Genomic DNA, 25,966 nt, shown 5'->3' with positions numbered 1-25,966 from the left:
AAGATCTTGGTCAAGGTCCCAGCAATCTCATCTCTCAATAGCATGAGGTATATCCCATCAGCCCCAGGAGATTATCCACCTTAAAGAGAGACCACACTACCACTTTCTTTATCTCAAATTGCTCCTGCATATAAACATGCTTAACTCTGATCTCACTAACCCCCACACTCTTCTCCTTGGTAAATACTGATGCAAAGTACTCAGTTAGGACCTTGCCCAGATCCATTGCCCTCCAAGGACATATTCTCTCCTTTAAATGATTACCATATCTATTCTTTCCAGTTATCCTCTTGCACTCAATGTTTGTATAGAATTCCTTGGAATTCTCTGTAATCCTACTTGCTAAGGGTTTTTCATGGCCCTTCCTAAGTACTTTTCTAACTTCTTTATAGTCCTCAAGAGCTCTGTTTGATTTTAACTTCCTACTCTTTACAATCATTTCTCTTTTCTTCTTGACTAAATTCACCACTTCCCTTGCCATCTGTCCTGGTTGGTTTTTAAACATCCTTCACATGTCAGATGTGCATTTGCCCAGAAACAACTGTTTGCAATTAACTCATTCAGTTCCTACTTTCATAATTTGCCCTGCTCCAACTTAATACTTTCCTGTAAGGTCCATATTTATCCTTATCTATTGTCATGGAGTTAGACAGCACAAAAACAGGCTCTTTGGCCCAGCTCATCCATGCTGACCAAGTTTTCCCTGAGCTAGTTTAATTTACTTGCAGACCAGACCCCACTAAACCTTTCTTATCCATGTACCCTACCCAAATGCTTTTCTTAAACTTAGTAATTGAACCCACCTCTAGCAGCTCATTTCATCCATATACTGTGTGAAAAACTTGCTCCGCAAGTTCCCTTTAAATCTTCTCCCACTCACCTCATACCTACGGTGTCTGGTTTTAAAATCCCTTACCCAGAGAACAAGTTGATGATGATCCACCTCATCGACACCCCTCATGATATTATAAACTTCTACAAGGCCTTTTATCAAAGTCAAAGCCGATTTTCTTGTCATATGCACAAGTACATGTATATAGGGGTGATCTTAAAGAGTCATATAGCTTGTAAACAAACCCTTTGGCCCATGACATCCAGGTCAACCATCCAGTATCTATTTTCACCCTTTATATACTAAATCCATTTTAATTTTCTTCAATCTCCCAGATTTTAGGAGCAATTTATAGAGGCTAAATCACCTACCAACCTGCACATTGTTGGAGGTAACACAGCATCCAGAAGATACCCACATGACCATTGGAGGAAACAAATAAATTCTACATAGAATCAAGTCAAGGAACATGTCAGAGCTGTAATGGTTTAATATGCAGGAAAACTTTCCAGTTACTGAGCACAAATATAGTTTTGGAATGATTTGTGAACCACCACAGTCAAACCAAACAATTCATTGGAATTCATTGTGCAATATCATAATAGAATACAGTAATCAAAAAGAGAGAAAAAAATCTGAAGTTGCTGGAAATCCAAAACAAAAGTAAAAATTCCTGAGATACTCAGCAGATCAAACAGCACCTGCGGAGAGAAAAGCAAGATTTGACGTGCAATGTCGTCAACCTGAATGTTTCCCTTCATAGATGCTGCCCGATCTGCTGAGCAACTCCATCACTTTCTGATTTTATGACATTATAGCTTTTTGCAAGTACAAAAAAGCAGGATGAACAATGTTAGAGATTCTTTAAATGCCCTCTCTAACCCTTGCTCTGATGTTATCATTTCACCAGAAATAGTGAATATGTTTGGAATTCAGCATTGGGAGAGATGGCACAGAAAGTTTTATAGAAAACGAGGAAAACAGTGCACATTTCTCTATTTATTTGGTACCCCAAGTAAATGTGCGAAGTATTTTAAATAATTCCAGTACAGAAAAGTTTTACTTCCAAGTAAGTTCTGAACCAGAGGAAAATCAAGGAATCCTCTCAGATGCATGGTAGTTGTTGTGTCTTTCTTTCTTTTGGCAGTCTGTCTTATAGTCATGATCATGTCCATCAAGCATGTCACACTCATCAAAGATTTGTGACAATCTAGATACAATATTGTGCATTTGTTTCCAGTTTTGTCTGGTATGAATTTGCTTCAGGACAGTTGCATTGAATATAGCCTAGCTTAATTCAATCATTTATTTTTCATGGAAAACATTATTATGCATAGTTCAAATTAACACACTAGCTTCCAGTTCACGTAAAATGACCTTTGGCCTACAATATGAAAGGGAAGTTCCTATAACAGCTGGCAGCTATTAAGCATCAAACTTTGCTTATGAACTATCAACAAATAAAGTTAGTAAAATTTTTCTGCTTCAGAAGAAAACATTTTCAGAATCCATTCAAGCTAAACTTGTTTGCCTTGGAACAATACTGTCGGTTCTTGGTTTGATAGCAATTCTATTACAGGAAGTATTATAAATAAACAAGTAAAAAGTGATTAAATATCCTGTATTTGTCACATTTCAGATTGGCTTAAGAAAGACGTGTAATAAATTGGTGTTTAATTTAAATAGTGTCATTCTGATAGATTTTCTGTTACTAGAAAATAATCATGTTGAATTCTGGATTCACTTCCCAGAGATTTTACTGATGATTTGAACCCTATACAAATACTTGTTAAATTATTTGGACGACATTTATGTCAGCTTTGAGTGAGGTAGCATTCCAAGATCTTAAATAACGTGGACATGTGCCTCGAGGAATGGACTAGCTACTATGTTTCAGTTCTGTGAAAGACCCAGAAATTGCCTTTCTTTTAATACATACCAGTTTCAAACATCTGAGGTAAGAAGCTACTACAGATTCAAGTTTAATGTCTTGCATCTTACATGATTTTAAATAAAAACAATAATTACAGCAGTTTTCCCAGGCAATAATTACAGCAGGCAATCTCTTTCAGCTTCTAAAAGCTCTCCCTTCCAGAATGCACATATTGCTACCCCAAAATTTTCACATTATAGAGTTTATCACAAAAATAATGCAGGGAATCACTGGTATAAATAGATATTCCACAATGAAATAAAATCAAATGCTTTAAATCTAATTTAAAGATAAAATCTATTATAAATGCTGTGGTTGTGAGAATAAACTGTATAGTTTTGACAAGAACTGAGCTGCACAAAATGCAGGCATTCCTCGAGTACAGAAGCCTTCTGGAAGATATTTTTCATGTCCCACTTGAAGTTATGACTACTGTCCTCCAGACGATCTCTAATCAGTTTTAGAAAATAACACGAGCAAGTTCAAATAATACCTGGGGAAAAAAAAGATTGGCTGCATTGAGTAATTATGAAAGGGACATTTTGGCTATCGTATTTAGAAACATCAGTTTTTTCAATAATTCCAGAATTTTGCTTTTACTACTGCACCTAGAAGCTCATTCCACACGTTTCTGTATTATGGCTGCCTTAATTTTACTGTTTTGCTTTTTATTATTGATTCTGCTCTCATCAGGGTTCAGTCTTTGTTTCTATATCTTAAATACCTACATGTTTATTTCCCCTTGGTATTCCCTAAAACCTGTGAACCCTTTAAACCCAAGAACCTTTCGTGTCTTCAGGATCTCACAGAACCCTTCACTTTATCATTAATGAATGATGCTATTCAGATGAGAAGTCAATGTTGCAACATTTTCCTCACAACTCAGTATAGTGATGCCAATGACGGTCTTCAGCCTCTACTCTACACAGTTTTCCTATCCAAATCTCATCCTTGTGCCCTGTGTCTATTAATGTCTGAGACTCTGAAACTATAATCACAGAAGTATCATAAACTGAGGATTTTAAGAAAGGGATATTTCATGATTTAGAAGAAAAGATATATAGGAATATGATGTACATGTAGACAGAAGCTTCTGGGTATGTGCAAAGACGTGCAATAACATGTGATCATATTTTCATGTCACTTGCAAAGAATTTACTACAGTTACATGATGGCTCAAACCACAGAATACACCATCCATATCAAACTGCACCCAATTTCAAGAGCTGAGACCTGTTCCCACATTAGTTAGATATACTGTACCTTTTGATGAGGACTTGCAAAAGAATCAAATTTGTTCTCTTTTCCACCACATCTGTCCTGCCCTTACCTCCTGACACCGTCACTTGACACTGGTTGAATCCCAGCTTGGTTGCCTACTGTCCAATGATTAAGGGTCCTACTGAAGGATCTTAGCCTGAAATGTTGATTCTTTATTCCTTTCTGTAGATGCTGCCTGACCTACTGAGCTCCTCATGTATTGTCTCTGTGTGAGAGTGAGAGTGAGAGAGTGAGAGAGTGAGAGAGTGAGAGAGAGAGAGAGAGAGAGAGAGAGAGAGTGAGAGTGAGAGAGTGAGAGAGTGAGAGAGTGAGAGAGTGAGAGAGTGAGAGAGAGAGAGAGAGAGAGAGAGAGAGAGAGAGAGAGAGAGAGAGTGAGAGTGAGTGTGAGTGAGTGAGTGTGTGTGAGAGTGTGTTACTCCGGAGTTCCAGCATCTGCAGAAACTCTTGTGTTCAGTCATTAAGTGTCACAACAGTCTAGTGCTTATCCCAACAATAATGAGATCCCAATCCTTTCTGTAACCAATACTCAGACACCCAGTTCCACCACTTGCTACCTAACCACACCTCAATCCTTCCAATGATTTGAACACTGGTTTTCCCAATCGCCAGGGACCCTGACAGTAATGAACTATCCCCTTCATAACTGTTTCTCCAAATCCCCCCCCCCCCCCGACCCTCCTCCTCTTCTCCTCACAACGACCTTCCTTAGCTGATATTCTCTGCAAGCTCTACAGTAAGACACACCAGTGGAGGAAATGTCACTGTCTCCTTTAAGTATGCTTGCTTGGTGTTATCAGATATACTACAAAGGAATCTCACACAAAACTGGAGCACGATTCCACGCAATAGCACTTTAATACAGCTTTTCAGGAGTTACAGAATTTGTTACCCAAAGATTTTCCATGCTTAACAAATTGAGGGTGCTGATTTGATGGTATGACTAACTTAATCCTTTTGTTACATATAAATTTCAGAAGTCAGTTGCAAATTTGAAGTCACAAAAGGACTCTACTGCTTCAATACTTTTGAAATGATGAAATAGGGCAGCGCTGAGAAGATGTTTTTTGACTTCTCATGTGCCTTCAATACCATACAGCCCTCACTGCTGGGAGAAAAGCTCTGTTCAAAACAGGCTGGCACATCCATTGTATCCTGGATAATGCACTAACTGACTGGCAGATCACAGTTTTTGCAGCTTCAGAGCTGTGTGCCAGACATGGCTATAAGCAGCACTGGGGCCCCACGGGATTGCATTGGCTCCCATCCTGTTTACCCTGTATGCCTCAGACTTTAGGTACAACCCTGAGTCATGTCATCTACAGAAATTCTCTGATAACTCAGTAATAGTTGGGTGTATAAAGGGAGGACAGGAGGATGAGACAGGGTCCTGGTGGAGGAATTTATCAAATGATGCAAACTGAATCATCTGCAGCTCAACATCAGTAAGACAAAGGAGATGGTGAAGGACTTTAGGAAGACCAAGCCTGCACTGCCCCCTGTTACTATTGATGGTGACGATGTGGATGTTATAAGATCTTACAAGTACCTGTGGGTGCACCTGGATAACAGACTTGAGTGAAGCACTCAAGCTGTGTACAAAAAGGGCCAGAGTCACCTCTACTTCCTAGGGAGATTGAGGTCTTTTGGAGTCTGCAGGCCTCTCCTTCACATGTTCTACTAGTCTGCTGCTGCCAGTACAATCTTCTATGTAGTGGTGTGCTGGGGCAATGGCATCAACACAGGTGATGGCAACAGAATCAATAAACTGATTAGAAAGGCTGGCTCTGTTATAGGAGTCAAACTGGGCACACTGGAGGAAGTGGTAGAACAAAGGACCCTCCGGATAATCCTGGCTATTCTGGACAATATCTCTCACCCTCTGCATGTCACATTGGCTGAACAGAAGAGCAACAGTGTGGGAACCGGAGTGAAGGGACTCAGGAAAGGATGGGTGGTAAAAAGTAAAGATAGTGTGCAGTCAGATTGTCAGGAAGGGCAGGCAGGTGATGGGACAGTTGCAGCCAACAGTCTGAGTATCAAATCATCAGGGATGCAGAGTCAGAAAGGACAACAAATACGGTACTCAAGGTGTTGTATCTAAATGCACTTAGTATAAGAAATAAGGTGGATGATCTTGTTGCAATATTGCAGTTTGCCAGGTATGATGTTGTGGTCATTAGTGAATTGTGGCTGAAGGATGGTTGTAGTTGGGAACTGAACGTTCAAGGTTACAGGTTATTTCGGAGAGATAAGAAGGTAGGTGGAGGGGTGGTGTGGTTCTATTGGTAAAGAATGGCATCAAATCAATGGAAAGATGTGACATAGGATCAGAAGATGTTGAGTCCTTGTGGGTTGAGTTAAGAGACTGCAAAGGTAAAAGGATGTTGATGTCAGTTATATACAGGCCTTTATATATAACAGTTATATAACAGCGGCTGGGAGGTGGACCACAGGTTGTAAGAAGAAATAGAAAAGGCAAGTCAAAAGGGCAATGTTATGATAGTCATGGGAGATTTTAACATGCAGATCAATTGGGAAAATCAGGTTGGTTATGGATCTCAAGAGAGTGATATAGCTTTTTCGAGCAGTTTGTCGTTGAGCCTACTAGGAGATCGGCTATACTGAATTGGGTGTTATGCAATGAACCGGAAGCGATTAGACAGCCTAAGGTAAAAGAACCCTTAGGAACCAGTGATCACAATATGTTAAGTGTTCAACTTGAAATTTGATAGGGAGAAAGTCTGATGTAGCAATATTTCAGTGGAGTAAGGGAAATTACAGTGGTATGAGAGAGGAGTTGGCCAAAGTAAATTGGAAGGAGCTGCTGGAAGAGATGACAGCAGAGCTGCAATGGCGTGCATTTCTGAGAAAAGTGAGGAAGGTGCAGGATATGTATATTTCAAAAATGAAGAAATACTCAAGTGGTAAAATAGTACAACCATGGCTGATAACGTAAGTCAAAGATATTGTAAAAGCAAAAGAAAGGGCATACAACAAAGCAAAAATTAATGGGAAGATAGAGGATTGGGAAGTTCTTAAAAACCTACAGAGAGCAACTAAAAAATCATTAGAAGAGAAAAGATGAAGTATGAAAGCAAGCTATCAAATAATATCAAAATGGATAGTAAAAGTTTTTCCAGTATTTTAAAAATAAAAGAGAAATGAGAGTGGATATAGGACCACTAGAAAATGAGGCAGGACAAATAACGGTGGACACGGAGATGGCTGTGAACTAAATGAGTATTTTGCATCAGTCTTCGCTGTGGAAGACACAAGTAGTGTACCTGATGTTGTAGTGTGTGAAGGAAGAGAAATGGGTACAGTTACTATTATAAGAGAGAAGTTGCTCTAAAAGCAAAGACCTAAAAATACACAAATCAACCGAACCAGATGAACTGCATCCTAGGGTTCTGAAAGAGGTAGCTTTAGAGATTGTGGTGGCATTAGAAATGATCTTTCGGAAATCACTGAACTGTGGCGTGGTGCCAGAGGACTGGAAAATTGCAAATGTCACTCCACTCTTTAAGAAAGGAGGAAGGCAGTAGAAAGGAAATTATAGACCAGTTAGCTTGAGCTCAGTGGTTGGGAAGATGTTGGAGTCAATTGTTAAGGATGAGGTGATGGAGTACTTGATAACACAGGACAAGATAGGACAAAGTAAGCATGGTTTCCTTCAGGGAAAATCCTGCCTGAACGAACCTGTTGGAATTCTTTGAGGAGATTACAAGAAGGATAGATAAAGGGGATGTAGTGGTTGTTGTATATTTGGACTTTAAGAAGGCCTTTGACAAGGTGCCACACATGAGGCTGCTTACCAAGTTAAGTATTACAGGAAAGTTACTAACATGGTTAGAGAATGCTCAATAGGCTGATCAATAGGAGGCAGCAAGTGTGAATAAAAGGAACCTTTTCCGGTTGGCTGCCAGTGACTAGTGGTGTTCCGCAGGGGTCGGTGTTGGGACCACTTCTTTTTATGCTGTATATAAATGATTTAGATGATGAAATACATGGCTTTGTTGCCAAGTTTGCAGATGATACAAAGATTGGTGGAGGAGCAGGTAGCATTGAGCAAACAGGTAGGATGCAGAAGGACTTAGACAGATTATGAGAATGGTCAGGAAATTGGTAAATTAAATGCAATGTTGGAAAATGCATGGTCATGCACTTTGGTAATAGAAATAAATGTACAGACTATTTTCTAAACGGGGCGAAAATCCAGGAATCTGAGATGCGGAGGGGCTTGGGAGTCCTTGTGCAGAACACCCTGAAGAGTAGCTTGTAGGCTGAGTTGGTGGTGAAGAAGGCAAATGCCACATGCCACGTTAGCATTCATTTCAAGAGGTCAAGAATACAAGAGCAGGGATGTGATGCTGAAGCTTTATAAGGCACTGGTGAGGCCAGTTTTGGGCCCCTCATCTTAGACAAGATATGATGGCAATAGAGAAGGTCCAGAGGAGGTTCACAAGAATGATTCCAGGAATGAAAGGGTTGCCATACGAGGAACGTTTGATGGCTCTGGGTCTGTACTTAATGGAATACAGAAAGATGAAGGGGGGGGGGGGGAATCTCACTGAAACCTTTCAAATATTGAAAGACCTAGACAGAGTGGATCTGTAAAGGATGTCTCCCATGGTGGGAGAGTCTAGGACAAGAGGGCATAGCCCCAGGATAGAGGTGTGCCCTTTCAAAACAGAGATGTGGAGAAACGTCTTTAGCCAAAGGGTGATGAATTTGTGGAATTTGTTGCCATGTGTAGCTGTGGAGGCCAGGAACTTGGGTTGAGGAGGAGATGAGAAAAAAGGATCAGCCATGATTGAATGGCAGAGGAGACTCGATGGGCCAGATGGCCTAATTCTGCTCCTATCTCTTATGGTCTTATTTAATAACAGACTAAGACAACTGTTCTGCTCCAAAGAGCACTCTATGAGGTCATTCTTACTCTCGGCCATTAGGCTCTATAATGAGTCAATGTATTGACTGGGAAGTGATGACCCTCTCCTGTTAGACTTTGAAGTAACTTACTTTTTATTCTTTCTTACTTCTCTTCTAATATTTGTTTATCTGTGTACTTGTAATACTACTATGACACCTTTGGGATCAATAAAGTATCTATCTCTTTGATGTTTGTATTTAATTTCAATGACACCATCACTTAACTAAATAAATCTATAAACGTTCCACCAAGAGATACTAGAAATTGGTTCATTTATTCTGAATAGCTCTTGGGAGTAAAGATAATTTCCACTGACTTAGCAATAATTGAATGTGCTCAAAAGTTTCACTGGGATAATAGAAACATAGGTGCAGGAGTAGGCCATTCAGCCCTTCGAGCCTGCACCGCCATTCAGTATGATCATGGCTGATCATCCAACTCAGAACCCTGGACCTGCTTTTTCTCCATACCTCCTGATCCCTTTAGCCACAAGGGCCATATCTAACCTCCTCTTAAATATAGCCAATGAACTGGCCTCAACTGTTTCCTGTGGCAGAGAATTCCACAGATTTACCACTCTCTGTGTGAAGAAGTTTTTCCTCATCTCGGTCCTAAAAGGCTTCCCCTTTATCCTTAAATTGTGACCCCTCAATCTGGACTTCCCCAACATTAGAAACAATCTTCCTGCATCTAGCCTGTCCAATCCCTTTAGAATTTTATACTTTTCAATAAGATCCCCCCTCAATCTTCTAAATTCCAGTGAGTATAAGCCTAGTTGATCCAGTATTTCTTCATATGAAAGTCCTGCCATCCCAGGAATCAATCTGGTGAACCTTCTCTGTACTCCCTCTATGGCAAGAATGTCTTTCCTCAGATTAGGGGACCAAAACTGTACACAATACTACAGGTGCGGTCTCACCAAGGTCTTGTACAACTGCAGTAGAACCTCCCTGCTCCAGTACTCAAATCCTTTTGCTATGAATGCCAACATACCATTTGCCTTTTTCACCACCTGCTGTACCTGCATGCCCACCTTCAATGACTGGTGTACAATGACACCCAGGTCTCGTTGCATCTCCCCTTTTCCTAATCGGCCACCGTTCAGATAATAATCTGTTTTCCTGTTCTTGCAACCAAAGTGGATAACCTCACATTTATCCACATTAAATTGCATCTGCCATGAATTTGCCCACTCATCTAACCTATCCAAGTCACCCTGCATCCTCTCAGCATTCTCCTCACAGCTAACACCACCGCCCAGCTTCATGTCATCCGCAGACTTGGAGATGCTGCATTTAATTCCCTCGTCTAAATCATTAAAATATATAGACAATAGGTGCAGAAGTAGATCATTCGGCCCTTCAAGCCTGCACCGCTATTTTGAGATCATGGCTGATCAATTACTATCAATACCTGGTTCCTGCCTTGACCCCATATCCCTTGATTCCCCTATCCATAAGATACCTATCTAGCTCCTTCTTGAAAGCATCCTGAGAATTGGCCTCCACTACCTTCTGAGGCAGTGCATTCCAGACCCCCACAACTCTCTGGGAGAAGAAGTTTTTCCTTAACTCTGTCCTAAATGACCTACCCCTTATTCTCAAACCATACCCTCTGATACTGGACTCTCCCATCATCTGGAACATATTTCCTGCCTCGATCTTGTCCAATCTCTTAATAATCTTATATGTTTCAATCAGATCCCCTCTCAATCTCCTAAATTCCAGCATGTACAAGCCCAGTCTCTCTAACCTCTCTGTGTAAGACAGTCCAGACATCCCAGGAATTAACCTCGTGAATCTACGCTGCACTTCCTCTACAGCCAGGATGTCCTTCCCTAACCCTGGAGACCAAAGCTGTACACAATACTCCAGGTGTGGTCTCACCAGGGCTCTGTACAAATGCAAGAGGATTTCCTTGCTCTTGTACTCAATTCCCTTTGTAATAAAGGCCAACATTCCATTAGCCTTCTTCACTATATTGTAAACAACTGGGGTCCTGGCACTGAGCCTTGTGATACCCCACTAGTCACCGCCTGCCATTCTGAAAAGGTCCTGTTTACTCCTACTCTTTGCTTCCTGTCTGCCAACCAATTCTCTTTCTTTTTCAATCTTTTTATTATTGTTATTAATATCAACAAAATACAATTGATACATAGATAATGGGATTACAAACATACACATTTCAACTGCACATGAAAGAATACATAAGCAATGATTACAGTATAAATGAGTATTCCCAAATCATGAACAATACAATATATAAATAAACAGGGCAAATCTAGGTATATCATAATATGTAATTTAAAAAAAACAGAAAAAAGAAAAAGGAAAAAAAAATACAAAAAAAACTAATCTAATAATCTAATAGCTAATAAGGAGAAAAAAAAGGAAAAAAGAAAAAAAGAAAAACAAAGCTGTTTATAACGTCGCACAAAAATACAGAATCATCAGTGTCGTCAACTCCGATCCTCTCAACATATATAAAATCAAAACTGATGCCAACCAATTCTCTATCCACATCAATACCATACCCCCAATACCGTGTGCTTTAAGTTTGCACACTATTCTCCTGTGTGGGACCTTGTCAAAAGACTTTTGAAAATCTAAATATACCACATCCACTGGCTCTCCCCTATCCACTCTACTAGTTACATCTTCAAAAAATTCTATAAGATTTGTCAGACATGATTTTCCTTTCACAAATCCAAGCTGACTTTGTCCGATGATTTCAACTCATTCCAAATGTGCTGTTATCACATCTTTGATAACCGACTCTAGCATTTTCCCCACCACCAATGTCAGACTAACCGGTCTATAATTCCCCGGTTTCTCTCTCCCTCCTTTTTTAAAAAGTGGGGTTACATTAGCCATCCTCCAATCCTCAGGAACTAATCCAGAATCTAAGGAGTTTTGAAAAATTATCACTAATGCATCCACTATTTCTTGGGCTACTTCCTTAAGCACTCTGGAATGCAGACCATCTGGCCCTGGGGATTTATCTGCCTTTAATCCCTTCAATTTACCTAACACCACTTCCCTATGTTACGTACCCCGTAACTGGGTAACTTACCAGCAAAGATAGAGAGGTCCGTTGAAGTCTGATGGTACTATTTTAACAGTATTTATTGGTAAAAATACACAAAAATAATATCAAAGCAAACATACAGATACTATACGTCGTCAATACTAGATCAAAAGGAGCGGGTATAATAATAATCAATAAGAAATAGCTCTATCGTTGTCTAGGGGATAATGTATTGTCTGATGGAAATATAAAAGTCACTCAAGTTAATTCAGGCTGCAGGTTTTGGTTGGAGAGAGAGACGGAGTTTTAGAACTTGCCAGTTTTTCCTTTTTATGATGTCGATCCTTCGAAATATCGTTGGTGGTGGTTTCTCCTTTTAGCTAAAGCCATTCTTCTGTGGTAAGGCCCACCAATTCCAAGGCAAATGGAAAAGGACGCACGCGGGCCCCCCACCGGCTGTCGCTATTAAACGCCGTCACGGGATTTCTAGCGTTTCTCCTGGTGCGCCTGAAGGGGTTGTTTCCCAGACCCTCTTTTATCCTTACTCACAGGGTCTCAGATGTCAATCAGGTTGGGATGATGCAATCCCTCAACCAGCCCCCTCTGTTCATTCCCTGAGGGCTTCAATGAATAGTACAGTACTCAATACACAATTCCGTCTCCAAGAGACAATGGCCGTTATCCGTGGCTTTGTCTTTCGGAGGCCCAGGACACATTCCAAACCTTGAGGATTCTGTGTGTCTCTTTCTCATTTCCTGGGTCCCAGACCTGAATTAATAGCGATCTTGCGATTCTCAAAAAGGAGGGGGCTGCTTTGTACCCTTGGGCCCCTCAGAGTTGTGGCACATTCGTAACACCTACTAACATGTATTTCCCTCAGTTCCTCCATCTCACTAGCCCCTCGGTCCCTTACTATTTCTGGAAGATTATTTATGTCCTCCTTAGTGAAGACAGAACAAAGTAATTAAATATGATGTGAAACAATATTATATTCAATAACGTGCTTGACAGTGCACAGTTTAATATACATCCATTTGCCACTATACCTCTAAGCTTTTAAACTGAATTGAAAACAACACAAGAGCATCAATTAGAAGAGGGTTATTATACCCCACTATATATTTATACCTGTATTAAGAAACTACTAAAATTGGCATTTTGAACTTTAACTTCATCAAGGTGCTTTTAAATTTACAAAGGAAAATCCCAGGAGAGCATTCAACCTGAAGCACTATCCTTCTGTAAAGTGCTTGAAAATAAACTGGATTTCTGCTTGCCCCCGATTTTTGCTGACAGTGGCAGTTTAATTCAACACAGTAATTAAAACACATCTACCAGATTACTGCAGAATTTCCAACTATCAATTCCCAGTGGGAATGTTATACTTAAAGGGAAAAAGATCAGAGAAATTTTGTAGTCTTCAATTCACTGACCACTGGATAAATAACTGCTGTTGAGACTGTGAATCAGCCCTGATATTTCTTATCTCTTCCACAGCATCATACTGAGATTCAATCAATGAGAAATTTAGAACTTCAATAGTTCTAGAATATATCATGACCAATAACATTATAAATATGCTCATATGAATTAAAGTTAAATTTGTGAACAATAACCTAAACCATCAATTTTTATGACTGAAAAATTGTAAGAATTGACTTCACTTGCTTATCTGCATCTGCAAACCAGATACAGGTGGCCCCCGTTTTTCGAACGTTCACTTTATGACAGCTCGCTGTTATGAAAGACCGACACTAGTACCTGATTTCACTAACCAAAGAGGATTTTCGCTTTTACGAAAAGAAGATGCCGGCTTTATACGTGCACTTACCCCAAGAAAGACTACCGTGATTGTGAAGCCCTGTGCGGGCAGTTGTGTGTGCATGTGTGTACGTGTGCACGTGTGAACGTGCGCATACGTGAACATGCCAATTTTTTTTCCTCCAAATAGATTTCAGCTCGCAGTCTTCCCGATTTTGATAAGTGAAACTACACCATACATATAGTATTTCTACTTTATATAGGCTGTATATTTATATCATTCCTGCTTTTATTATATGTTCGTGTTATTTTAAGTTTTATGTGTTACTTGGTATGATTTGGTAGGTTATTTTTTGGGTCTGAGAACGCAGAAAAAATTTTCCCATTTAAATTAATGGTAATTTCTTCTTCACTTTACGACATTTCGTCTTACAAACAAACAGTTTCATAGGAACACTCTGGTCCTGGTCCTGGACTTAATTCCACTTGGCATAATTTACTTATTATTATTATTATTATTAAATTATTTATGGTTTTATATTGCTATATTTCTACACAATTCTTGGTTGGTGTGACTGTAACGAAACCCAATTTCCTTCAGGATCAATAAAGTATGTCTGTCTGTCTCTACCTTCAGATAGCGGGGGAAAGCCGTATCATCACTGCGTGATTTAAGGTGACTTGAGCCTCTTTTCAGCAATTAAATTATTTACCAGAGCCTCTTTAAGGCTATAGTACCATTTTGCTTATGTCCCCTATGGAGAATCTATTAGGATGCATGCTGAGTGTAGGAGTATTCAGTATTTTGACTTTTTCTCCCCATTAACAGTTATGCAAAAGCCAGTGCAAAGGGAACTCAATGCAACATCGTAAAAAGACAAAACACAATTTGCAACAGGCTTATGCACTTGCAAACAAGCAAAAGGATTACCAGGCTATATAGCGAGTGATTGGTTGATTCTTGAGCTATAGGGAAAGATTGAATAGGTTAGGACTTTATTTCCTGGAGGACAGGAGAATGAGGGGAGATTTGATGGACCTATCCAAAATTATGAGAAGTACAAATAGGGTAAATGCAAGCAGGCTTTTTCCATTTAGGTTGGGCGAGAGTACAGCAAAAAGCCATGGGTTAAGAGTGAAAGGTGAAATGCTTAAGGGAATATGAGGGGAACCTTCTTCATTCAGAGGGTGGTGAGAGTGTGGAATGAGCTGCCAGTGGAGGAGATGGACGTGGGTTCAATTTCAACTTTTAAGAGAAATTTGGATAGGTATGTGGATGACTTCAAAGGTCCCGAGTTTGAATCTGGCCGGCTCCTTGCATGCTTTCCATCCATACTGGGTCGAGCACCCAGCTAGCAACTCCGCCTTGTAAAAAAAAAGTCAAAATGCTATGGAAACAGCAAAAATGGCATCCAACACACACAAGGAATGAAAAGGAACAACAACAACATAGGGGAATGATATGGTCCAGGTGCAGGCCGAAAGGACTAGGCAGCAAAATAGTTTGCCATGGACTAGATATGTTGAAAGGCATGTTACTGTACTGTTGTGTTCTATACAACATAGTCTGAAATGTAATGAATGAGTTCTTTAAACAAAATGCAAAGATATTTAAAATTAAGTCCAGAATGATGGATTGAGAAAGCACATATTTATTTACCAGTGCTGAAAACTCCAGTAAAGTACATGAAAGATGTTTGTCCAATCTCAAACTATTCCCGGATTTGCTAGAATTTGGCATTAATTCAGACTTCTGGAGAGGCCTGGAAGATAGCCGGTGTGGGAAACAGAATATTCACACTGGTGCACTTGAGGGCTTGTTTCAGAATTTTGTCCCAAGGTTCACTGAAGGGTCAAAATGAAAAGGATCTGTTTTGCTTGTTCTACACCCTCAAAGTGGGATTGCTTGCGGCTGACATTAGGGTCAAAGGTCAAAGTTTTCCACTGCTCAATGTAACCCTCACTGGAGAAAGAAAAACACCATTGGAACATTTAGTAGTTAATTGGTAGCTGGGTATAGATGTCTAATAAATGAATCACTTTGGATTTTTTACTGCTAAGCAAAAATTTGAACATTTTATAGCTTGAGTCGTTAAATAGCAGGATTCTTCCCAGCTATTATGTGACCTACCTCAATGGAAATGAGGATCACTATCATCCACTCGAGGCGCAGTCCATGTTTCTCACTGAGGTGATTTCGCATCAAGTCAGTAAGTTCTGTACAGTGCTGTAGCTTTTCATTAATCACCTGCAGAATTCAAAATTTTTGTAAATCAATAAGAACTGCAGATGCCAGAAATTGGAAAATTCTTGAAAACACAGGTGGTTAGGTGGCATTTATGGAAAGGCAAACATCTAAAGTCTCAGAGCAAAGAGCAATTTTTTGACCTGAAACTTTAATTATTTCTCTTTCTACTTTCTACTGAGTCCTCCTCAGTATTCATCCATCTAAAGTGAATTACACTTCCAATTCAGCACACTCTATACTCAAGGCTAATGGAAAGTCAGCCTCACATTATTAGACCAAATCTTGCTGGCATGTTCACTGTGAACTGCCATCACCTTTATAAGTGCAAGTTATGTTACACTTCATTCATTCATTTTCAATCTTTTTAATAAATTTTTCAACAGAGAAAAAAATACAAATCAGAGAAGTTTTAGCAAGCACATAATACAAAACAACGTAGAAACAACAAAAAAATACTGCCAAGGTCAATTAAATATAATGCTAAGCGTTGTATGTAGTATATAAACAAGAAACCACAACTCCTCTTGACAAATCGTGAAGAAAAAAAAGATTGGAAAATGTGGTGCAAATATATTTAAACTTATTTGTCCCAAACTTACTAGTGAATCTAACAATACACTGACCACCGGACTCCAGCAGTTACCCAGCTTATGACTAGCTTGTACCAGTTTTGGCCTGACATAGAATCCTTCAGTTTATCCACTCCGATGTAAGTTGTAGTGTTGTAATGAAAGTAGGAGTATATTACATATTTACAATAAAAACATTACTTAAAAATAACCACCTGAAAGTGTTTTGAGGTGACAATTTTTAGAAAGTATTATTTCAATTTTAACAGTTCATAAAAGTTTCTGATCATTTCTGGACAAGGGTTTCTGAAGAATTGTTAGCAGAGATTGTGACATGACTCAATTATACTGGTAATGCTCATGGACCTTTCCATTAGGTCCAGGAAGTTTTCAGTCAGCTTGTGGGCCCTTATGGATTTCGAGCAGATAAGTGCAGACCAATAGATAAACTGAGCAACAAAATGATTTGCATTTTACTGCAGAGTGCTGGAATCTGAAGCAACACAAAAATGCTGGAGGAACTCAACGAGTCAGGCAGTGTCTGTCTGGATGGCTACAGTCCAGAACAACAGTAGGGCCAGGCTGTTTAAATTACTTTTGAGCAGAGATGGTCTCATGCAAGAAGATGGTACTTAGAAAGGCAGTTCCTGGCTCAAGTGGAGCACGTAGAACAAAATTAACAGAAGCAAGAGGAAGCTTTTGTGCTTCCTCTTCCTTTCAATAAGATCCTTCACCTCAGCATCACATTCCTGTACTAACCCCACATGCTTTGATTCCCATTTCTGTTGTGAGTATGCTCAGCAACTGAGTTTATGAAGCCTTCTTGGGTAGAGTTCCAAAGATTCATTACATTCTGGATAAGAAAATTTCTCATCTTTATCCTTAATGTCAACTCGTTCTGAGATTGAATATTGTGTGTACATGTAACATAGCAGTCAGCGCAACACTTTACAGCATCAGTGATCACTGATCAGTGTTGAATTCTCATCGATGCCTCTAAGAAGTTTGGACATTCTCTCCATGATGTTGTGGGGTTCCTCCAGATGCCCTAAGTGTTAGAATTTGTGAATTGTGGGCACACCATGTTGGCACCTGAAGTGAGATGAGCAGCACTTGCTGGCTGCCCCCCAGCACTATCCCCAGACTGTGTTGGTCATTGATGTAAGCAGCACATTTCACTGTATGTTTTGATGTATATGTGATAAATAAAACTAATCTTTAATCTGTGAGATTAGGGTTTAGATCAAAATTCCAATCGGGTAGGGTGCAACTTGGAAGGAAACCTGCAGGTGGTAATGTTTTCATATTTGTGCTTTGTTGACCTTGACAGGAAGTGATGTGGATGTAGAAGCTGCTGCCTCAGTAGTTGAAATGATAAACTGCAGTATGCCTTGTGGATGGTACTCTCTACAGCCACTGTGCAACAGCAGTGGAAGGAATGAATGTTTAATATGGTTAGCATGGTGCTCATCAAATGGGTTACTTTGTCCTGGATGGTGTTAAGCTTTGAGAGTTGCTGGAGCTGCACTCGTTATGATGAGTAGAGTATTTCACCAGACTCCCGACTTGTGTCTTGTAAATAGTGGAAAGGCTTTGGGATGTTGGGATTTTCTCTTTTTAAAATCCATTTCTAGATAATGGAAATGATAGTTAATTCTGCATTTAGCAAAATGCTGGAGGAACTCAACAGGTCAGGTAGCATCTACAGAGAAGAATAAACAATTGACATTTCGGGCCAAGACCCTTCATCAGGACAGTCCTCCAGCATTTTGTGTATGTTGAGCTGGAAACAATGGTGCTATTGTTTGCTTGTGAAACAGATTCCAGAACACACCTGGACTGTCTTGTCTATTTTTAGTATGAGTATTAGGAACTCTTTTAGTGGTTGTTGCAGTTAAATTGATAATTTTTCTTTGGTTATTTTGATTTGATGGCAGGGAGTGCACTTTACTGAACATGTCCAGGATCCCTTACAATGCGAAACCAAGGCTAAACCATGCCGAGACTGTAAAACATATTCAGCAGTTAGATGGGAATGACTCCAGCTTGGGTTCAAAGTGCAATAGGGTCAAACTTTGCCCTACATTCACACACTTACATTTTGCAACAGGGTTACAGGGTGACGTGGGTTTTTGGTTCTTTTTCTGATGTTTTTGGCATCAGAAAATACAGGAACATTTTATATAGAAACCAAAATAGATAACATCTAAAACAAAGTACCAACATTAAGCTTTTAGCTTTTTAAAGGAACAATTAAGAATTCAGTGTAACAGAAGGAGCATTAATGATCTGAAAGAAGATTTTTAAATATAAAATATCACAGTAACTCTCGGTATAATACAGTTTGATAGATTCATGTAGTACAGTGGAATGGTACCAAATGAAAGTCTTGCTGTGTAGATCAGCAGGTAGATTACACCTAAAAACCCTAGCAAACTAGCTGACAATGACTTAAGCAAACAACTTCTATAGAGGTGATGTCAATAAGGATAACACCATATTACCCACCTATAAACTGCAGTACTTTATTAATCACACTTTTTCATAAGATATAAACATTGCACTCAATAGCCTGTAACTTTCCTTTCAGAGTCAAGTTTTGAACTGCCTGTATGACCTGGCATGCTTGTGGTGTGAAATGATGTCTTGAAGGTTCAAGATGGTGCGGAGTGATGTACATGGGCCAAATGCAGGCCAGAGAGAAGGGAACGAGCCAGTGTTTGGTGTTGGAGCAGACTTGGAGCTGATTCAAAGCAGCAGGACCCAGGCCTGAGAGCGAGGAATAAACCGATGACTGACTGATTTAAATGCCGGACCAAATTCGAAAGGTCAGATACAGCTGAATCGAGGCGGTGGGTCCCAGGCCCGAGAGCATATCGAAGCCGCAGGGCTTGGGTCCGCAAGCAAGAAACAACCTGAGGTTTGACCAATTTAAATGCCAGACCAGACTGAAAAGGTCAGGGTGTCGGGGTCAGGCCAGTGTTAAGTTTTCTGCTACGCGAGATATACTCTATTTTTATTGTATGCACAATTTGTTTTTCTTTTCTGTATTGTGCATTTGATGGTAGTTTTTTTAAAAAATGGGTTCTATTGGATTTCCTTGATTTGTGGCTGCCTGTAAGGAGGTGAATCTCAAGGTTGTATATAGTATACATACTTTGATAATAAATGTACTATGAACTTTGTAAGAGAAGAATTCCATTTACTCCCTATCATATCAAGTGATGGCTGAAAGTAATGGATTCTGCAAGTCTATGAAAACAGGCAACATCCTGGCTGCCGTACTGTAAATGCAAGTTCCACCATTCAAGAAAATCGTTCAGATAAGCCTTTAGAAATGTAGGATTGATCCAATTAAGCTAATTACCAATCAATCAGTTCATTTTCAATCGCCAGCTTGTGGCAATTATCTTAAGAACCTGCCCACTGATGCTCAGTTTAAGTTTTTGCTCTGTCCCCTTGGCTTCAGACCTCAGCATGTTCTAATAAACTGAATCCTAGAGGTAAGCAGACACCACATGGTAGTATTTGATTTTCCAACCCTGATGACATGAACATTAAGAGGAAAACACACCAGTGGTTGGAATCATACCTCAAACAAGGCAAGATTGTTATGGTTGCTGGATGCCCCAGAGCATCACTACAGGAGCTTCTTGAAACTGCATCCTGGACCCAATCGTCTTCAGCTGTGACATTAATTACCTTCCTCCTATCAGCAGGTGCCTGGGAACACCTCCAAGACGCACATTATCCTGACTTGGAGGTACACTCATTGGCCACTTTATTAGGTATGGAGGAACCTAATTAGATACTAAGTGTATGTTTATGGTCTTCTGCTGCTGTAGCTCATCCACTTCAAGGTTTGATATGTTGTGTGCTCAGAGATGCAAGGCTATTTGAATTATTGTCACCTTCCTGTCAGCTTGAACCAGTTTGGCAATTCTCCTCTGACCTCTCTCATTAACAAGACACTTTCACCCACAGAATTGCCGTTCAATGGATTTTTTTTTTCCGTATAATTCTCTGTAAACTAGAGATTGTTGTGCATAAAAATCCCAGGAGATCAGCATTTTCAAGTGTTAGGAACTCCGTAACTGGATTTCTTACCAGCAAAGATAGAGAGGTCCGTTGGAGTCTGATGATACTATTTTTAACAGTATTTATTAGTAAAAATACACAAAAGTAATATCAATACAAATATACAGATAATATACATCGTCAATACTAAATCTAAAAGTGCGGGTATAATAATAATCAATAAGAAACAAGCTCTATCGTTGTCTAGGGGATAATGAATTGTCCGATGGAAATCTAAAGTTCATTTCAGTTCATACAGGCTACAGTCGTTGTTTGTTTGTCGCTGTGTTGCAATTGTTGGAGAGAGAGAGAGAAATAGAAGAATAACTTGCCGACTTTCCTTGGTATGATCTTGATCCGTATCCGTCCTTTAGCTAAACCGTTCCGTGGAGGACTCGCCACCCAGGCAAGGATGGACACACACACAAGCCCCCCACCGTTTCTCCTGGTGTGTCTAAGGGGTGTTCCCCAGACCCGTCTTTTATCCTCACTCACGGGGTCTCAGATGTCAATCAGGTCGGGATGATGCAATCCCTCAACCAGACCACTCTTGTTGTCTCCTGAGGGGTTTCAATGAATAGTACAGTACTCAATACGTAATTCCTTCTCCAAGAGACAATAGCAGTAATCAGTGGTTCCGTTCCGCTTGTGTCAGGAGACATTCCACCTTGTTTTGTATTCTGCGTTGTCTATAACAACTGCCTTTGCTGTGATCCAGTGTCTCTCTCTCTCTCTCTCATTATTGGCATGATGTGTATCTCTCTCATTTCTTGGGTCTCAGACCCAAAATAATAGTGATCTTGCGATTCTCAAAAAGGAGAGGGCAACTTTGCACCCTTCAGAGTTGCTCCACATTCGTAACACAAGATACTCAAAATATCTTGCCTGGCACCAACAATCATTCCACAGTCAAAGTCACTTACATCAAATTTCTTCCCCAGTCTAATGTTTGGTCTGAACAACAAATGAATCTCTTGACCATGTCTGCTTGCTTTTATGAATTGAGTTGCTGACACATGATTGGCTGATTAGATATCTGCAATGAGGTGTACAGGTGTACCTAATGAAATGTTCACTGAGTGTATAATCACAGTTCCTTCCTCAATGGAACATCGAATCCAATGGTATTTATTGGGAGAGTAACATCATCAGAAGATCTACAGTGATTCAAGGAGGCGGTGCAAATAAGGATGAATAATATATGCTGAACTTTGTCAGCAACACCTACATTATGAAAAAAGTTTAAGATGAAAAGATTCATAACACATAGTTATATAGAGAAATTCCACCAAATTCTTTTCTTGTACAACCATCACAGCAAATTCTACAATTGTACAACACTAGCAAGAAGCCCAGTCTCTTCAGAGAAATGAAACAATGATGTTGTATGCCTATTTCTGCCTTGCCTTCTCTATCGGTGCAGGTCTGTCACAGGCAGCAGAGAGTTCATTCTATTCTACCAACACAAGGAACAATAGGAATGCCTATCCTTCCTTCCCAAGACCACATTTTGGTAAGTCAGTTCATTTGGCTGTACTCCTAACACTTGCATGCAGACATAGCCTGAAGAGCAAAGCTCCAGAGATCGACAACTAAGAGGTGGTCACGGGAGGCTGAGGAACAGTTACAGGATTGCTTTAAGTCAGTGGATTAGGCTGTGTTCAAGAATTCATCTGAGGACCTGAATGACTACACTGTAGACAAGTGTGTCCCCATGAAATCATTCAGGGTTTTCCCCAATCAGAAGCCCTGGATGACCTGCTGAGAACCATATCAGAGGCACTCAAGTCTTGAGATCAAGAATGCTACAAGATGTGCAGGTATGATCTCTGGAAAGCCATCTCTCAGGGCAAGTGGAGATACCAGACTATATTGGATTCAATAAGGGATACTTGACAGCTGTGGCAGGGTTTGAATGCCATAAGCTCCTACAAAGTTAATTCTTGCATCGTAGGGGATAACAGAGCTTCACTTCCTGATGTGCTCAATGCCTTCTATGCTTGCTTTGACCACCAGGACAGGGAGGAACAATCGTGCACCCCATGTATCCCGATGATCCTTCGGTTCCAGTATCTGAAGATGATGTGCAGGCTGCCTTCAAGAGAGGGAATCCAGAACAAGCATCCAGTCCAGGTGGAGTCCTGGTCGAGTACTGAAGATCAGTGCTGACCAACTGTCTGGTGCATTCATGGAGATCTTCAACCTCTCGCTCCCATAGTGTGTGGCACCTACCTGCTTCAAGCAGGCTTCAATTGTAGTGATGCTCAAGAAGAGTGTGGTAACCTACCTAAATGGCTATCGCCCAGTGGCACTTACTTCCACAGTGATGAAGTGTATGAGAGGCTGGTGTTGAAGCACAGGCGCTCCTGTCTGAGTGGTGACTTGGATCTGTTCCAATTCACCTATCGAAGCAACAGGTCTACAGCAGATGCTATCTCTTTGGCTCTTCACACAACCCTAGAACATCTGGACAGCAAAGATGCATACATCAGGATGTTCTTTGTCGATTATATTTCAACATTTAACACCATCATCCCCTCAAAACTAATCAGAAGCTTCTAAGACCTGGGCCCTCAATACCCCCTTGTGCAACTGGATTCTGGATTTCCTCCCTTGTAGACCCCAGTCAGTTTGGATTGGCAAAAACATCTCCTCTACAATCTCCATCAGCACAGGAGCACTGCAGGGTTGTGTACTTAGCCTCCTGCTCTGCTCACTTTACACTTATTACTCTGTGGCTAAGTACAACTCCAACGCCATATTCAAGTTTGCCGATGACACTACTGTTGTGGGCTGTATCAAAGGGGGTGATGAATCAGCATACAGGAAGGAGCTTGAAAACTTTGCTGAGAGGTGTCAAAACAACCACCTCTCATTCATGTCAATAAGACCAAGGAACTGATTGTATACTTCAGAGAGGGAAACCAGAGGTCCATGGGCCAGTAATCATTGGAGGATCAGAGGTGGAGAGGATCAGTAACTAAATCCCTGGGTGTCACAATCCCAGAGGACCTGTTCTGGACCCATCAATTAAATATTATCGCAAAGAAAGCACAACAGCGCCTCTACTTCCTCAGGAGTCTGCAGAGGTTTGGCATGTTACTGCAAACCATAGCAAACTTCAATACAGTAGATGTGTGGTGGAAAGTGTGTTGACTGGCTACATTATGGCCTTGTATGGGAAGACCAATGCCTTTGAGTGGAAGATCCTACAAAATGTACTGGATTCAACCCAGTACATTACAGGTAAAGCCCTACCAACCATTGAGCACATCTACGTGAAATGTTGCCGTAGGAAAGCACCATCCATCGTCAAAATCCTCACCACCCAGGCCATGCTCTTTTCTTGCTGTTGCCAGCAGGTAGAAGGTACGGGTGCCTCAGGACTTGCACCATCTGGTTCAAGAACAGTTACTACCACTCAACCATCAGGCTCTTGGACAAAAGGGAATATCTACACTCATTTAAGGACTCTGTTATATTGTTATTTCACACTCGTTATTTATTGCTGTTTATTTATATCTGCATTTGCACAGTTAACAGTATCTGATGTTTACAATTTAGATACTGTTCTTTAGATTTGCTAAGTAGGCCTGCAGAAATAGAATCTCCGGGTTGTATGTGGTGACATGTATGTACACAGATGATAAATTTTACTTTGAACTTCGAGCAACTACAAAGAGTGATAATTATCTTCTTATTTCTTGGGTCAACACACACCTTTACACGCCGGTTGATGTTCAGAAACTGGCAGGTTTTGTCATAGAGTTGTTCAAGGTGCTCTCTGTCCCAGTAAAAGTCAGGTGTCATCAGGAGATCTGAACTCAAGTTGATACGATGTCTGAAAGGGGATAAACTTATGGTAATAAGACAGCTTAGAGCTGGGAGTGCCACTGATTTCTTACATTAATATTTACAAACTAATCCAATAGTCATCAATAAAAAATATGCAAATGAAAAATCTGCAATAAATGCTTTCCCTTCATAAGAAATTATTCAATTTTCTTAGATTACACCTTTTCATATTCTAGACTCCTCCTCAATGAAAACGTAACAAACCAGTTCTACTACTATCAGTTCTCAGGTTTAGATGTACGGAGAGCAGGCAGTTACCACAAATAGTATAACAATCTCGACTGACACCATCCCAGAAACCTGTGCTACCTGAAGATGTTAGGTTCAAAATCAAATCAGGAGTTCCATCACTAATTTCTTCCCTTATTGTGAAGAATAATGAAGAAATGAAAATTAAGGGAGAAATTGGTGCTCTGTGATAGAGGAGCCTGCCTTTGGACTACATAATTATCTCACCCAAAGTGGTTGTGGGAGCAGTTTTCCAAAAGGATCCAGCACACTGATGAGGTGTATTGTAGTGTACCTTCATTTTCAGTGCTTGGCTCCACAGGCAAAACAGCTGTCAATGTTATCAATGTTATTGAGAGTAATTGTGATAAACAGAAACAAGTTCTAACAAGGTGCTGGGGAGTAGATACAGAGGAGATGTTAGGGGTTGAGTGCGTGGAATGGGCTGCCAGCAATGTTGGTGGAGACAGATACGATAGGTTCTTTTAAGAGACTTTTGGATAGGTACATGGAGCTTAGAAAAATAGAGGGCTAGTAATTTCTAAGGTAGGGACATGTTCAGCACAACTTTGTGCTGTAGGTTTTCTATGTTTCTATGAAGAGCAGGGGAGTTTTCCTGCTATCCTGGTGAATATTTCTCCCTCAATCTTCATTTCTTAGATTATCTGGTCATTATTATGCCACTTTGCATGCTGAATTCAATATCTCTGATGCACTTCCAACGTTACAATTGTGACTACACTTCAGTGTAAAGCATTTAGTGACCTGAAAAATGTATATAATAACATGTTGTATACAGTTTCTATCTCGTTAGACTAATTAAGTTATTCTGTATTTTGTAGTCAGAATTCTTCTTACTTATCATGTAACTATAGCAATCTTGTATTTAGAACAATTAGCAATAAGAAATCTGATAATTCTAGGTATACACGGGGATTTTATTAACAAAATTCAGCAATATGATCATTAAGTTAACAACTTTTTTCAGTGAAAGGTTGCATCAATGCCATCAAAATTAATTCAGCCCTACTTTGATTATTTCCAGCTGGATGTTGGGAAACCTCCACTTAAATTTCTAATAAATTATGTGGTAAAGGCAAAACCCTTAAGCATTTATTGTATGAGGCAGTTTCTATTTAAAAAGCAAAGAGTGCTACAAAATGAAGAGAGTAATGAGGGATATGTATAAGATCTACGTGCGGCAGACGTAAAGTGGTAAAGT

The 25,966-nt window shown here is 40.1% G+C and overlaps 1 protein-coding gene across 2 annotated transcripts in view; it reads right to left on the bottom strand.

The window, feature by feature from the left end:
• Window positions 1–2,790: 2,790 nt before the first annotated feature.
• The window catches only part of rmnd1 (required for meiotic nuclear division 1 homolog), a 126,079-nt gene continuing 102,903 nt past the window's right edge, over window positions 2,791–25,966 (bottom strand). Inside the window, exons 10-12 of one of the 2 annotated variants that reach the window (XM_059986338.1) lie at window positions 24,382–24,502; window positions 15,899–16,015; window positions 2,791–3,258 (exon numbers count right to left, since the gene is read on the bottom strand). In XM_059986338.1, the coding sequence (XP_059842321.1) occupies window positions 3,226–3,258; window positions 15,899–16,015; window positions 24,382–24,502 (271 nt within the window). In that variant the 3' untranslated portion in view covers window positions 2,791–3,225. Of the gene's footprint in view, window positions 3,259–15,419; window positions 15,731–15,898; window positions 16,016–24,381; window positions 24,503–25,966 lie in introns of those variants that run through there. The other variant, XM_059986339.1, reaches the window with a different exon arrangement.

The sequence above is a fragment of the Hypanus sabinus genome, chromosome 12 (assembly GCF_030144855.1).
Source record: "Hypanus sabinus isolate sHypSab1 chromosome 12, sHypSab1.hap1, whole genome shotgun sequence".
Lineage (NCBI taxonomy): Eukaryota > Metazoa > Chordata > Chondrichthyes > Myliobatiformes > Dasyatidae > Hypanus > Hypanus sabinus.
Note: the sequence above shows the minus strand (reverse complement) of the source record. Positions and strands in the feature narration are given on the sequence as shown.